At 34.8% G+C, this 14,453-nt stretch overlaps 1 protein-coding gene and 1 long non-coding RNA gene across 3 annotated transcripts in view; one reads left to right on the forward strand and one right to left on the reverse strand.

The window, feature by feature from the left end:
• The window catches only part of LOC146996012 (uncharacterized), a 126,927-nt gene that overhangs the window by 4,828 nt on the left and 107,646 nt on the right, over positions 1-14,453 (forward strand). The gene's annotated exons all lie outside the window — the stretch shown is intronic.
• LOC118184559 (dopamine receptor 1-like) overlaps positions 369-14,453 on the reverse strand; it is a 382,281-nt gene continuing 368,196 nt past the window's right edge. For both annotated transcript variants that reach the window (XM_085822659.1, XM_035354258.2), the window contains one exon: positions 369-10,723. In XM_085822659.1, coding sequence (XP_085678785.1) covers positions 9,463-10,659 — 1,197 coding nt within the window. In that variant the 5' untranslated portion in view covers positions 10,660-10,723 and the 3' untranslated portion in view covers positions 369-9,462. The remainder of the gene's footprint in view (positions 10,724-14,453) is intronic.

A 14,453-nucleotide genomic window follows, 5' to 3' on the forward strand; every position in this document is an offset into this window, starting at 1 on the left:
CTGAACGGTGTTCTTTATAATAAAAAAAAACATTCGAGTGATATCTGTTATGGGAAGATGCTTCGAAAAGGATTTTCTATGAAAGTTATAGCTTATTGCCATGGGAAAGACCATGATAACAATGTACAATTAACCTCATTCAGTTACTAGGAACCTAACTGAAACGAACTATCAGTGTTCAGATATATTACTGTCTTGGCTGTTTGTGTTGGCTTGAATTAATACGGCTTCCTTGCAGAAAGGCACTATATTTATTGCATCACTACTGATATTACTACTTTCCGAAAGATCATATTCATTAGTGGGCACAATATTAAAACATTCTCATTTTTAAGAGAACGATACTGAAATAAATAAATTCCACCCTATAATAAAAAGAGTTTTTATTTCCAGTAATTCATAATATACATAAACTAATCGGAAACTCATAACAATCGCAAAATATATATTACAAACATTCAGAGACAACCAGCATCATTACACAGACAAATCACATCCACTGAAGTATTTCAATCTAAATGAAATTGCAGCAGTTCAAACGTTTTTAGTTTAGAAGATAAATAAGTTTTATTTCATTTACATAAAAATGCTTTCCTCAAAGAATACTTTTTTATAAGCTCGTCATATTTTGAAATGGATTATGAATATTTTAGAAGCTCGTGAATGTTTTGTCAGTGTTTTGAAATATATATTATAAACTGAACCAAAGCAAAATCTTCCGAAGGCATTTTGACACTGCTCTTTAAAAACAATTTTGAGTCTACTTATCTGCTATTTAGAATCTTTCATCGATATATTAATGAGTAATATTTCATGAATATTAATTCATAAAATAAAATGCTATATATTTCCGTGTGCAAACCCAGCATATTTAGCAAAATGATTGTAATAAAGTTTGGGGGCCTGTATGATTACGAGTTTAAAACAATTCACAAATAATTTGATTACAGAAGCGCATACTTGAAAAAAATATTATACTTTGAAAAAAATATTTTAATTTTATTTACTACAGATTGAATCAAATTCTGAATATCAGCACCCAATTTGAAATTTTCTAGCAATTCTAAGATTTTTTTCTACAGGCAAGCTTGAGTGGATGGCATCTTCCTCTGTCTGCCATTCCCTATCGTGGTTACACCCACTTCATGGATAATATTGGATGAGAAATAGAGATTCACATTCAGCTAGTTTGTTAAGTCTAACTACATTGAAGGTGATAGTGTTCAATCACTAGAAGTTAAAGTTCAGTTTCTAACAGTTTTTCTCTTAAAGCTCAGTCAATTCAACGCTGTTTTCTTGTTGTTGGAATAGTTGAATTTATAGGGCAATTTTAAATCCGGTTTATTCATGGGTTTTCAATTTTAGCTGAAATTTTCCGCACTATTTTACTATTTAATTTATACACAGTTCAATATATATTCGGAATATACGGTAATTCACAGTGACAAATTAGCAACGGAACCGATGAAAACTGATAAATAAAGGAAACCAACAATATGTTAGAAAATTAGGAAACGTAAAGTTTTTGCGTGCATAATTTGGCAAGGAAATACGAAGCCAGTTTAATATTACAGTTTTCAGAGAAATGCATTATGATTTTTCTTGTAATAATATTTGACGCCAGTCAGTCAGCATAATTGATTACTGTTCCATACTTTTGTCTGGGACAGTAATCAATCGAAGAAATGTTTCTGAAAGAAAGAAATGTTCTTTTAGATATGATTACTCCTTATCAGGTTTCGTTAATCGCAATTATGTCGTAAATCTTTAAAATGTTCTTTGCAAGAGACTCTATAAGATGTTCTTAACATCCTTATTAAGAATTATTGAATACATGGAACTACTATGCTTTTAATTCAAAAGCAAAGAGTGTTGTGGAGAGAGAGGTACATTTCTTATTTGCAAATCGTGTTTCACATAATCAGTTAAATAGTCTGTTGACTGAGAATTAAAGTATCTCGTTTTATTTTTTATCTAATTTTACATGAAAACAATGCTCTTTCGCTTTTCCCATCATGAATGCTTTTTTAAAATACTCATAAATTTATTTCTTAATAAGGACAAAAGTTGGCTGAATGAATTTTATCTGTAAATAAATATACTGGTTAGATGAGTTTCAAGAGACATATGTATATCTTCTTTCTCAGTGGCAAGTTATCCGTACGAAGACTGAGAACGCGTCTTCTTAAGGACAAGGGTTTAAGGTCTTGAAAAGTATGCTTTGGCAATGTCGATAATCTAGTGCAGGACCTTGCAGAGCACCTTTTCATGTGTGAAAACGGGAACCAGAAGTTACCATTGCGCAAAACTAATTCAAAATGTAAAATGGATCTCGGTTCATTTTTAAGAATGAAAACACACGAAGCCTTTTACTGTGAATAAATACTAAAGCGGGAGTAGCTCACTAACTGAAAGTCTAATATGACCTTACAGATGTCCTGTCCAGGTCTGCAATAGCTAATGGATAGGACATCTGCCAGGTCATATAAGACTTTTACTCACTGAGTCAACAAACCACAGCATACATTCTGCAATGAAGAGCTGTAGAGTATTCCATGAGCAATCTGAACACTTAGTGCATTATAGTATAGTCATGCGAATTACGATAAACGGCGAACTTAAGCAAACCTTTAAACTAGCTTTTGTAATACCCAATTATCCTGCTTTCACTTTACTCATTGTATTTGTATACACTTAACTCCCAAAGAGTACTCCAATGGAGTTCCACGGAGTTGTTGCTTCCAGCCATGGCAGGACGTGGGATGTATACCTGCTTACTTCTATTATCCACCAAATGTCCTCGCCCTCTGTCATCTCTATGTAAATAACATGAAATTCGTGATAACATTTGCTTAAGAGGCCAGCTTGCTCCACCAAGCTGCATTAAAAATACATGGAATGCGCACTAGTGACATTTCACAGAATGCTATCCTTCTATAAATTGATCACAACTCCAGACAGCATTGGTGCAACAAAACATTGGCCAACGTAAGAAAGAATTTGACAATACAGGGTTTCGAAAAAGATGAACCTAGTATTACATTACTTCCTAATATTCTTCTTCTTATAATTACACGCAATATTAACAATACATTGTCTCCGTTCCACTCCACCAACATAGTAAAACTGCAGACGACTCCATGTAAGGCAGGGGTCTTAAAGTCCATGGAGGGGTTTAGACTCTTAGCCGGTCGATACTAAATATTTTATCATAAACCCGTTTCTGTTCTGTTACTCAGGACTTATACTTTTATAGGTGCTTAAAGCAACTTTTGTCTAATTTATGGGATAAAACCATCTACTAAGATTCATGATTTGCTGTCTTTGCTACAATTACACTATACTTGATCCAGCGTATGTAAACAGAAGTAAGATAAGCTTTGCAGCTCAAGCAAAAGGATTTGGGTTGAATTCATTAATACAATGAAAAGAAAGAAAATGTGAACTTTAACGTTCACTTTGCAATATAAATTGTCAGTCTCCGTCTAATACACTCTTGACATTGAAAATGCAACACCAAGAATAAGTGGTCAGAAATTTATGCAAATTTTAGAGTAGACGCACGTCACTGAGTTATGCGAATGATGTGAAATGCGCAGCTCTCCGACGCACGTGAAGTAAGATATAAGGAAAAGAACGCGCAGAATGGGCAACATTCGTGTGGTTTTCTGCCAGACGAATTATCGAATAAAGTTCGTTTTTATCCCAGAGGATATGTGTAATAGGAGAGAATTGCCAGGCCGCCGTCAACGATTGCATTTCCAGCAGATAGACGATTTTACCAGGAGTATGGTGATCGGACTGAGAAGGCCGGGTTGGTCCTTACGTCAAATCGCAGCTAATACCCACATGGATGCGAGCACGGTGCATCGGCTATGGCGAACATGGTTGGAACAAGGAAATGTGGGAAGAAGGAGGGGTGCAGGTGCAGCCAGAGGGACGTCAGCACGCGTGGATCGACGCATCCGCCGACAAGCTGTGGCGGTCCCGCAAGTCACTTGTACCGCGATTCTGCAGCATGTGCAAGATACCCTGGATATTCCCGTGTCGATCAGAACCATTTCCGTCGATTGGTTGAACGTGGCCTTTACTCACGGCGTCTGTTAAGAAGACTGCCATTGACCCCACAGTATAGACGACAACGTTTAGAATGGTGCCGGACTGGAGCAATGTGGATGACAGAATGGCGAAACGTCGTGTTCTCAGATGACTCACGCTTCTGTTTATCCAGTGACATTCGCCGCTTACGCTTGTGGCGTCGACGTGGAGACAGATCTAATCCGGCAGTAACTGTGGAACGCCCCACCGCGCGAGACAACGTGGTATAATGGTTTGGGGCGCTATTGCCTACGATTCCAGATCACCTCTAGTTCGTATTCAGGGTACTATGACGGCCCAACGATTCTTGGATAATGTACTGCGGTCGGTGGCAATCCCCTACCTTCAGGTGCTGCCTAATACAATTTTTCAGCAGGATAACGCCCGACCACACAGTGCTCGCATCTGCCAACATGCTCTGCAAGGTTTACAGATGCTTCCCTGGCCACCGTACTCTCCTGACCTGTCACCAATCGAACATGTGTGGGATGTAATTAGACGCCGTTGGAAGACTCTGCCCCTGCCTCGTTTAGAAGACGAACTGTGGCAAATGGTTGAAAGGGAATGGAGAGCCATCCCTCAGGACACCATCCGCACTCTTATTGACTCTATGCCTAGACGTGTTTCTTCGTGCATCGCTGTCTGCGGTGGTCCTACATCCTACTGCTGTTTTACCTATTTTAAGTTGTAGTTCACATTAACAGCGGTGTTATAATCTGTCTGTACGTAATATTATAACTTGTACTTTGTATGGTAATTGTATTGTATCATTTAGCTCGTAGTCCTCCCATGTCATGCACGTCGTACAAATTGTCCAACATATATCCGTACCTCTGGTATAACATCACTATTGCGAATGTCATGTTGTCGCATAACAACCTGTATATGTTATATTGTTTATATCTATCCCCCCCGAGATGTACGAGTAATTACTCCTTCTATGAATATCGTTTCATGCCACAATAGTAACACTATATAAATATGTACATATTGTATTAATCTTTCAACTGTAACATTGCAATCTCTTCTCATATTGTAGTTGCATCATATGTACCTCGAACCATGTATATGTTAATGTTGTTATCTAAATAATGGTGGGTGTGGTGCTGTACTGATTAATGACTATGGTAAAGGGACAGTGCCCACGTTCCCCGTCACTTATCACTTATCCTACTGAGCCGACGTCGTTCTCGCTCTGTATTCTGACTATCATTTTGAAATAAAGATCTTATTGCTGCTTGCTGTCTCTGTCATTTTTTCAAATTTCATCACTTTCTGACCACTCCTTCTTGGTGTTGCATTTTCAATGTCAAGCAGTGTATGTTTTCTAGTAAAACTGTTTAAATTCAAGACCATCCTCTCTGATGATCTATATTTTAACAAGTATACACAAACTCTGCGCTGCATCAGCCACTGTAGCAGACCAACCGCATTCAAATTATATTTTACAATGAAACATTTAAATTCTGCCTTTAATTTTCATTGTTTCTTAGCTCCCGAAAAATATTTGTCTTGGTTTTGATAATCACGGAGAAGTCATTAAGCTCTTTCGCATTTGTTTATCATAGTTAATACGGCAGTCGTAATGTAAAAAGCATCTGAATTCTAATCCTAAAGGTGGAAAAATAAGAATTTCCATTCTTTTTAAATTTTTGAATGATTATATGAATGTCATGATAAATTACCCCAAAAAAATTTTAGAACATTCTTGAGTTTAACATTGCTACATTAACCTATGTCTAATACACCATAGCATATGCATAAAAAAGATAACTTATTTAGACGTTAAGAAGCAGGCAAAAATAAATACATTACAATAAATGAATTTATAATGTTGTGTTGTATTTATTTACTTAAGAACGAATTCTACATTTATTCAAATTACAGAACTTTCTTTTAGAAGTTTTCCTATATCTTTTAATGTTTAGTAGGCGTCAAGCTTTCCTTTGACATGCCAAACACACAATTATTTCTTTTAAATACAAATATCACATTTTTTAATTAAAAATATATATGATATATGGCTAATGTTCACCATGTTTATCAGTTTGATTTTCAGCCCAAGGAATACATACAAACGTTATTGCTACAGTAAACTTTAGCAAATAGAAATAGATTCATGTTTTATGTTTATAAAAGATCATGTTAGGAACTGCTTAGAATTTAGCTGTCATAATCGGTTCCTACACACATATTATATTGTGGTTTTGCGTATAGTCAGAGAAGACTTATGTTTTTTTAAATCATCTATAAAATCTACTACATTGAAATTCAAGAACCACACAAGACTTATTCAATAATGCTTGATTTTTAGAAATACTATAATATTTCAACCATTATAAACACTGGTAATTTTAAAGTGTTTAAAAGAATGAAAAATATTCTTCACGATTAAATAAAATTACTTTTTAAAATTTTAAAATATAATCATCTTGAAATTCAGATATTTGTTGCGATCTATATTTGAATCAAATTCCAAATAGCATGGAAATAGAAAATATGTTTCAGTTCTTACAAAAGTTAGATACATGTTATTATATCATTTGCTCAAACAATTCTCCCTTTTGCTTAATCATATTCGTGTAGCGTGAGTATGAATATGTCAAACAGAATCGTAACTCTAGCCATGTACAAGATTAGCACCAGGAATAGATTTCTTCAAACTGAAATTGAAATTTCATGTTCCATCATTAGATTTCTTCAAGTTGAAGTTGAAACCTCAATCCGGCGCTAGATTTCTTCAAGTTAGAGTTAAAACTGCATTCGAAATTTCATCTTCCGTTATTAGAATTCTTCAAGCAGACGATGAAGTCACAAATGGAATTTCATCCTCCGTCATTAGGTTTCTTCAAGATGGATTTCAAATTGAATTTGAAAATTTATCTTCTGTCATTAGTTTTCTTCCAGTTAAAACTGAAACTGGAATTAAAATTTCATCCTCCGTCAGTAGATTCTTTAAAACGAATATTCAAACTGCAGTTAACATTTCATCTTCTTTCATCAGATTCCAACAAACTGAAGTTGAAATCGCAAATGATATTTCATCCTTTGTCGATGGATTTCTTCAAGACGTATTTCAAATTGTATTTGGAATTTTATCTTCTGTCATTAAATTTCTTCAAGCTGAATATGAAACTTCACTTGAAATTTTATTCTCCGTCATTAGATTCTTTCAGATTGGAGTTCAAGCTGTGAAATGTCATCTTCAGTTATTAGATTTCTTCAAGCTAAAACAGAAATCGCAAATGGAGTTTCATCCTCCGTCATTAAATTTCTTCAATCTGGATCTCAAACCGCATTTGAAATTTTACCCTTCATCATTAGATTTCCTCAAATTGAAATTTAAACCCGCAAATGAAACTGCATCTCTCATCATTATATTTCTTTAAACTGTGCTTGAAATTTCATCTTCCATGTTTAGATTTCTTCAAGCCGGTGTTCAAACTACACCTGAAACTTAGCGTAATTGGTTCATCATAGATAGTTTTGAATAAACTTCATAAGTGATAATATTGTGATTAAATGGTATCAGCAAAGAACAGAAACTGAGTGATGATTGAGTGACACAAAGTTCAATGGGCTAAGCGGCAAGTTTGACAAAGTGGTGTCACGTTATAACAAATATTTTCAACAGGAAGGCAAACACGTAAAAGAGTACTTCTAATATGTATCTAACTTTTGCAAATTTTTTTTCTCTACATGAAATATGTAATTATTTCTCTGCTGTTTAGTCAATAAAGAAAACAATGAAAGTAAACAAAATGAAGAAACTTCTTTTTCCTTCTGGTTTTATGAATAAGCTGAATATACGTTTTATCTTCAACATTAAATTTAGTTATATAAATTAACTTTTGTAACTCATTTTTACAAGGCCATTTCTGAAAGCTCAATGATTGTGCGTCCTTATTGTAATATACCATTTTGAAACAAAAAAAAAAAAAGGAGCAAAATAAAATAACTTTAGAAAGATATAAGGTGCAAAACATTTCATTCTCTTGACCAAAGCCTCGACGACAGAATTTAATACTATAGGAAAATATCATAAATCATAATAAATAAATCAGATATTTATAATGCATTAATAGTTATTCATACAGCACATATATTTTTATGTGCTGTATGAATAGCTATTAATGCATTATAAATATCTGATTTATTACATTTTAATTTTACAAACCCCTCTCATTTTTTAAACTAAAAATAAAATATTTTTTCTAGCCTGAAGTTATTTAAAGGACCACCTTCGGTAAGGCTCTGCTCCTGAGTATGACACAACCGTCGAAACAATAGTTACTTTTCTAAGCTACCAAGTGCAGAGTGCTTTTTTAACATACAGAATTTTATCAAAGTCTCATATAAAATGATTACTAAAAGAACATTGGAAAACTGGGAGAATAAATTAGCTGGCATGAATTTATTAAATAACTGATAGCGATTACTAAAAAGTTCCTCTTTACGGAAAGCTTAGATGGTAAATCGCTAATAACCTAAGACTTATTTTTGTGACAGGAATAACATTATGGATAATAATTCTTCTTAGAAAGTCAATAATTATCCATTACATTATCCCTAGAAAACATTTGCAAATACAATACACTGTGCATGACACAAGCAGCTATTAAGTAGTACATTACATCTGCAATTCATTACCCAAATGATTTTGGAATAATATGAATTCATGAAAGGTGGTAAATTATATTAATCAAACCATGTCGTTAACCTATGTAAGTTTATAATAACAACAGCATCTCTGTTATATAAGGATATGCCAACTGCATGGTCATTAAGATACTATTGTCAACTTATGTTAGATGTTAGATAACAAACACGAAACATATAATTGTTGCTTAACCTATGAGATCAATAAAGTATGTACAAACTATGGGTGGCTGCTTGGTTTTCTAAGATAAGAGTATTCAGGTTATTTAATCAAAAATTCTTTTTCTGATTCTACCTGAAGTTCCTTTTTTCAGTTTCGAAATATTGCTATATTTCAGATATTCCATTAAAAATAATCTAATCAGCTATCTGGCAACCAAAGTATGTTCATAAGGTTCTAGTGTCTAATACAAACGTGCAAAGAATAGTGTAAGCTCATTCATTTAGTCTAATGAATATTAAAAGTTTGATCGGTGCAAATAATGCGTTTTAGTAATCAAAATAATAAGTAGTTTAAATGATAAATTACATGAATGCACTGTACAGATAAACTAGAAACAGGACTTTGAGAAAAATCCAGAAATGACGATCTCAGAGTTTCACTAATCTTATCAATGTTAAAGAGAACCTGCTCACTTTCTGAAGACATGGATGCAATCGAACTGAAAACCATTTCAATGAAACACATTCAAGTTGGGATACAGTTTAAACGTCCGATGATTTTCCAGACCAGTTCCCTTGCATTTCAATCCTATTAATAGGATCTGGACTGGCGGGAGGTCGAATGCCCCCACCGCCTCCTTGAGTGGCACGTCTTGCGTCGAAACGATCAGTAGAACCACCGCTGCAAAGGGTTGTGGAGCAGCACTCAGCTTGCAAATAAGTGAGAAGAATCCTCCGGAAAGCATCTCTAAATTCAGAGTTGAAAATACTGTAAATTATAGGATTGAGGGCGGAGTTGCAATAACCCAACCACGTGAGAAATTTGAACACCATGTCTGAGATACACGACTTGCAGACAGCAGCCACGATATTGATGCAGAAAAAAGGGACCCAGCATACAAGAAACGTCCCCATGATGAAACCCAAAGTGATTGCTGCTTTGTGGTCCATGTGTTGATGGTGATGATGATGATTCGTGTGATTGCTGTTGAATCCCTTCGAACCAGAGGCCTTTGAACTAGAAGCAGTCTTAGTAACCGCTCGTATATTACGTACATGCTTTCGCGCGTACAAGTACAGTCTCGTGTACAAAGCTACCATGACTACACATGGTGCATAGAAACTTATGATGGATGAAACCACAGCATAAACGGGCGTCAAATCCAGAGCACATGTTGGGCGCAGCTCCTCATCTTCAGAATCCGTCATCTTTTTTGGCTTATGCCAACCAAGACTAATGGGAAGGAATGACACCAAAGCAGACATAAGCCAAATACCAGCTATGGCTAGAAGTACTACCCGTTTTGTCATCCAACGACCATATCGAAGAGGGTCTTTAATATGAATAAATCTGTCCAGGCTGATAGCACATAAATTAAGGATGGATGCAGTGGAACACATAACGTCGAAAGCAATCCACGTGTCGCAGAATTGAGGGCCAAACATCCAGTATCCCATAAGATCATTGGCTACGGCAAAAGTCATCACCAGCGATGACACGAAGAGATCTGCTAATGCTAGAGACACGAGGAAGAGATTACCCAATTTTCGAAGCCTCCTATCGGTATATATAGCCAGGCAGACAAGAAGGTTACCAGTTATTGACATAAAGATGATGATGGCCAGTGGGATACCAATGAGACATTTTGTAGTGATATCCCAGGAGCTGTCAAAATCATCGTCCGTTTCAGAGGAAGTCACTGAAAATGTTTCATTTTGGTGCCCGGAAGCTTGAAGCATGGTCAATAAATGCTAACTACATCGTAAAACAGCAAGCATCTTCGGCCAGCAGCAGTCGGGCAATCTGAAAAAGATATTCTAAAATTAATAATGATATAAAATTTCATTTTCAAAATCTAAATTCAGCATTACAGTTGCAGAATTTAATGACTTTTTTTAAGGATAAGTCCTTAAACAAATGAATTAATGGCAAATCAAATGTTTAAGGATCCTTAAAGGACCTTAAACATATTAGAATCAAATGTTTAAGGATCCTTAAAGGACCTTAAACATATTAGAATCAAATGTTTAAGGATCCTTAAAGGACCTTAAACATTTGATTCTAATATGCTTACATTACAAGTAAGCGTATTAGAATCAAATGTTAATTGTAAGAATTACTAGTCTGTTGCTGAGTGAGTATGGACAACACAACCTTTTAAAAAGTTAACTGTGGTAATGAGATCCGGTGATTGTTACTACATTTACATTATTTTGATGGACATCGTCTGACTTTATGAAATGGTTGATAATGCCTACATTCTACCTAAATTATAATGCAGTAATTATTCAGAGCTATAAATGGTGACCAAAATTGAGAGACTTGTTGAAATTTGCCTGCTTTAGGAATATGCGTAGTTAAACAATTTATAAAGTTATATCTCTGAAAATGTTTACACATTTATTAAAAATGTCTTTAATTTATATCGCAATATAAAAATATAAATTTAAATCACGGCGGCATAAAAAAGGTGATTCTTGTTCAAGTTGTTGTAAGAAGTCAGTCGGAATCACAAACACTTCGGCCAAGCGTTTTTGTTTAAAGACAATCAAAAGGAAGTACAGTACCCACAACTTTTTAAATCAGTTTTGGTCTAAACATCTTAATTAAGCCGATAAGTTTAATATAAGGCGATTTCTATATTAGTTTTTTCATAATGATGTCTCAATATTATCGTCATTTGCAACGCATCCTAAAAATATTTCTTCACAGCTCATTGATTTGCGAAACGTTGTCTAAACTCGCAGTTTCTCTGAAGATTCTGTTAAATAAATCTGCATTTTGAAAGGCTATTTCTAAATATATTTTTAAAGACTGTCCCCCATGCCCTGTCTAAAATATTCATGGCCTCTAGCAAAGCTATCGAATTCGTTAGCTAAAGTTACTTCATTTGAACTGCTTGCATTTTCACAAGATTCCATTTATTTTTAATTTTGTAAACTATATCTTTTCTATAATGTAATGACCTTACGGATGAATAAGGCACCATAAGGAAAACGAAACAAACATTTATTAAAACTTAACGTTCAAAGAGTAATGGAAAAAAAAATGAACGTTCAAAGAATAATAGTAAACTCGGAGCACTACCTCGCTCCTACAACATAGTTAATATACCACCTGCCTCCTCTGAGGCTAACATGCAAATGTCGTCTCTCTCACTTGCTGGACTCTGCAAGGCAGCTGATTGGCTCACCGCAGCCAGATACGTGACATATAATGACATTTGAAAGGCTTTAAGAATTTTACAATTTGTTGAATTTTCAAAGAGAACATTATTGTTTCTCAGGACGACATGAGAAGGACGTGCAGACCAGTTATCTAGCGACAAAGCAATTTTTTTCACTTCTTTAGCTTGTTGTCCATTTCTAATTATAATCAATAAAAATATTACTTGCCATCTGGGAATTCTTGTAGCTATTGGTAGGTTAGAGGTGGATTTTTTACTCTTATTATGGAGTGTTTTCGGTTTTGACAATAAACAATGATATCTTAATAATCGTTGCAACAATATTGCACGTTAACAATACAGTATTTCTTAAACCTCGCTTTTCCTTAACTTCTTGTAGAAATGGTCTGTCCCTCTCTCCTTTCGTCTAAATTGTAAATTTCTCGCTTGTATTCCATTTAGTAGCCCAAATAAAAGATCTTTTATCCAATTATTCGCCATATGATGATCTGCTTTCTGCTTATCATCAAGCAGTTCTCGATGCCTTTGAAAATTGAATCATTTCTTAATCCCAAAATGCTTGAAACTCTTCTTGGAAAGAATTAAAATTTCTTTCAGTGTTCCATTCCATTTGCGCTGCCCTGATATTGAGATTATTTAGTTTCTTCTCTGAGGTAAATGTGAAAAATCAATTGATCTCTTGCAGAATAGTATGTTTAAAAATAATAAAAGCATTCAACATTTCGATGGCTATGCAGACCATTGCACCAGAAGGACTCATGGGACGAATGTGTTTAATTCCTTACAACAAGAAAAAGGCTCAGTTGGAATAGAAACGGCTGCAATAAGGAAAATTTACATAGGATGGAGTGTAACGTTAATGATAGTGAATTATTTGGAGTATTACTTGAGCTCATAGAAATATCTTTAAAATAACCAATAAATATTGCAAATAATAATTCTAAAATAAGATTATATAGGATTTTTCATATTATAAAGGGCACTACAATAAATAATTCATCGGATTTCAAAATATCACATTTTGTTTAAAGTGTTATACAATATACAAACAATAAACCTCATGCGTAAAAAGAGCCGGAAGTTCACCACGTTTTGTTCCACACGCTTACAAATGCTTTATGTACTATGCCTCGTTTAGATGTGGACAAAACCACACTTGTATTGGATCAGGACAGAAACGTTCGTTCGCTAAACTAAATCGGCATTTTTCTAAGACTCATAATTACCCTGGATGTATAAGAATAGACATTGAATGGATATACAAGGAATGAATCAAAAGCGGTGTGCGAGGTTGGAGCGAACATTAAAAAGAATCGAACGGTGCGTGTAATCGACCCAATCAAACCTTTAACACACAGCATTGATTTCTCTCAACTATAGTTTAACGATTCCCTAAAATAGGTTTCCTACATAGAAGTAACAATAACATTATAGAATAAAAGTTATTCAGAAAATCGGGGAACGATCAAAATTAATTTTACTTTTCAATATGGGATGAGAAACTTTCCATTTTTCCCTAACCTGGGAACTGAACTTATCGCTCCATTTGTCGAATCAAATTCGCTCACTCAGTAAAGTGAACCGGTTTTTTGAATTAGTTCGCAAGCGGATAGAATATCTGTTCTGCCATCTGCATCCGTGTATGTAACAATTTTGGAGGTCCCTTGTCAAATTCTGGAGGCAATTTGGTTATCTGTTTTACAACATTTCCTTGTTTGTGATCGTCATAGCAAAATCAAAACGTCCCCTGTGCTGCACTGGTGTCTTCAGCAAAGCAGGAGGTACGAACGAAAACAAAGTCCTTAACAAATATGCAAAGGAAGGAATGACATGGCGTCAAGTCAAGAAGCCTACACGGCGGTGGATTAGACTCGACTAAAGAAAGCACACTAGGGCTGCCTGCGTAAGGAAAAGGAAAGGGATAACTTTGTAAGAGACACGTCTGTATCTCATAGGAAAAATCACGAAACCACCCATGGAATCAGCCCATTCCCTGGAGTTTACATTCGCTTACAACTACCAAATTTGCGACTTTACTACTTGCTCGTTAGTGGACAAAAAGTTAAGAAAACTGATATGACCAGCGGAGAATGTAGAGTATTTATGGTATATGGTCCAAAAATAGGTTAAGTTAGTTTTCAATTCTTTTAATGCATCATTTCTTAATTTTCATTATGTGAGTAATACTTTTAAAACTACAGAGTTTTATTTACAGTAATGCTGTATTGTACTCACATGAATTAAACGTGAAGTTTTATTGAAATTAATCCTTTGAGGTTAGTTTCATTTAAAAATAATTTATCTCTTTTGTTCCATTTCCAGGTCACTTTAATCAAACATTTTTGC

This window comes from Stegodyphus dumicola, chromosome 8 (genome assembly GCF_044657685.1).
Source record: "Stegodyphus dumicola isolate Sdum_Otavi_A_Nest chromosome 8, ASM4465768v1".
In the NCBI taxonomy this organism is placed as follows: Eukaryota; Metazoa; Arthropoda; class Arachnida; order Araneae; family Eresidae; genus Stegodyphus; species Stegodyphus dumicola.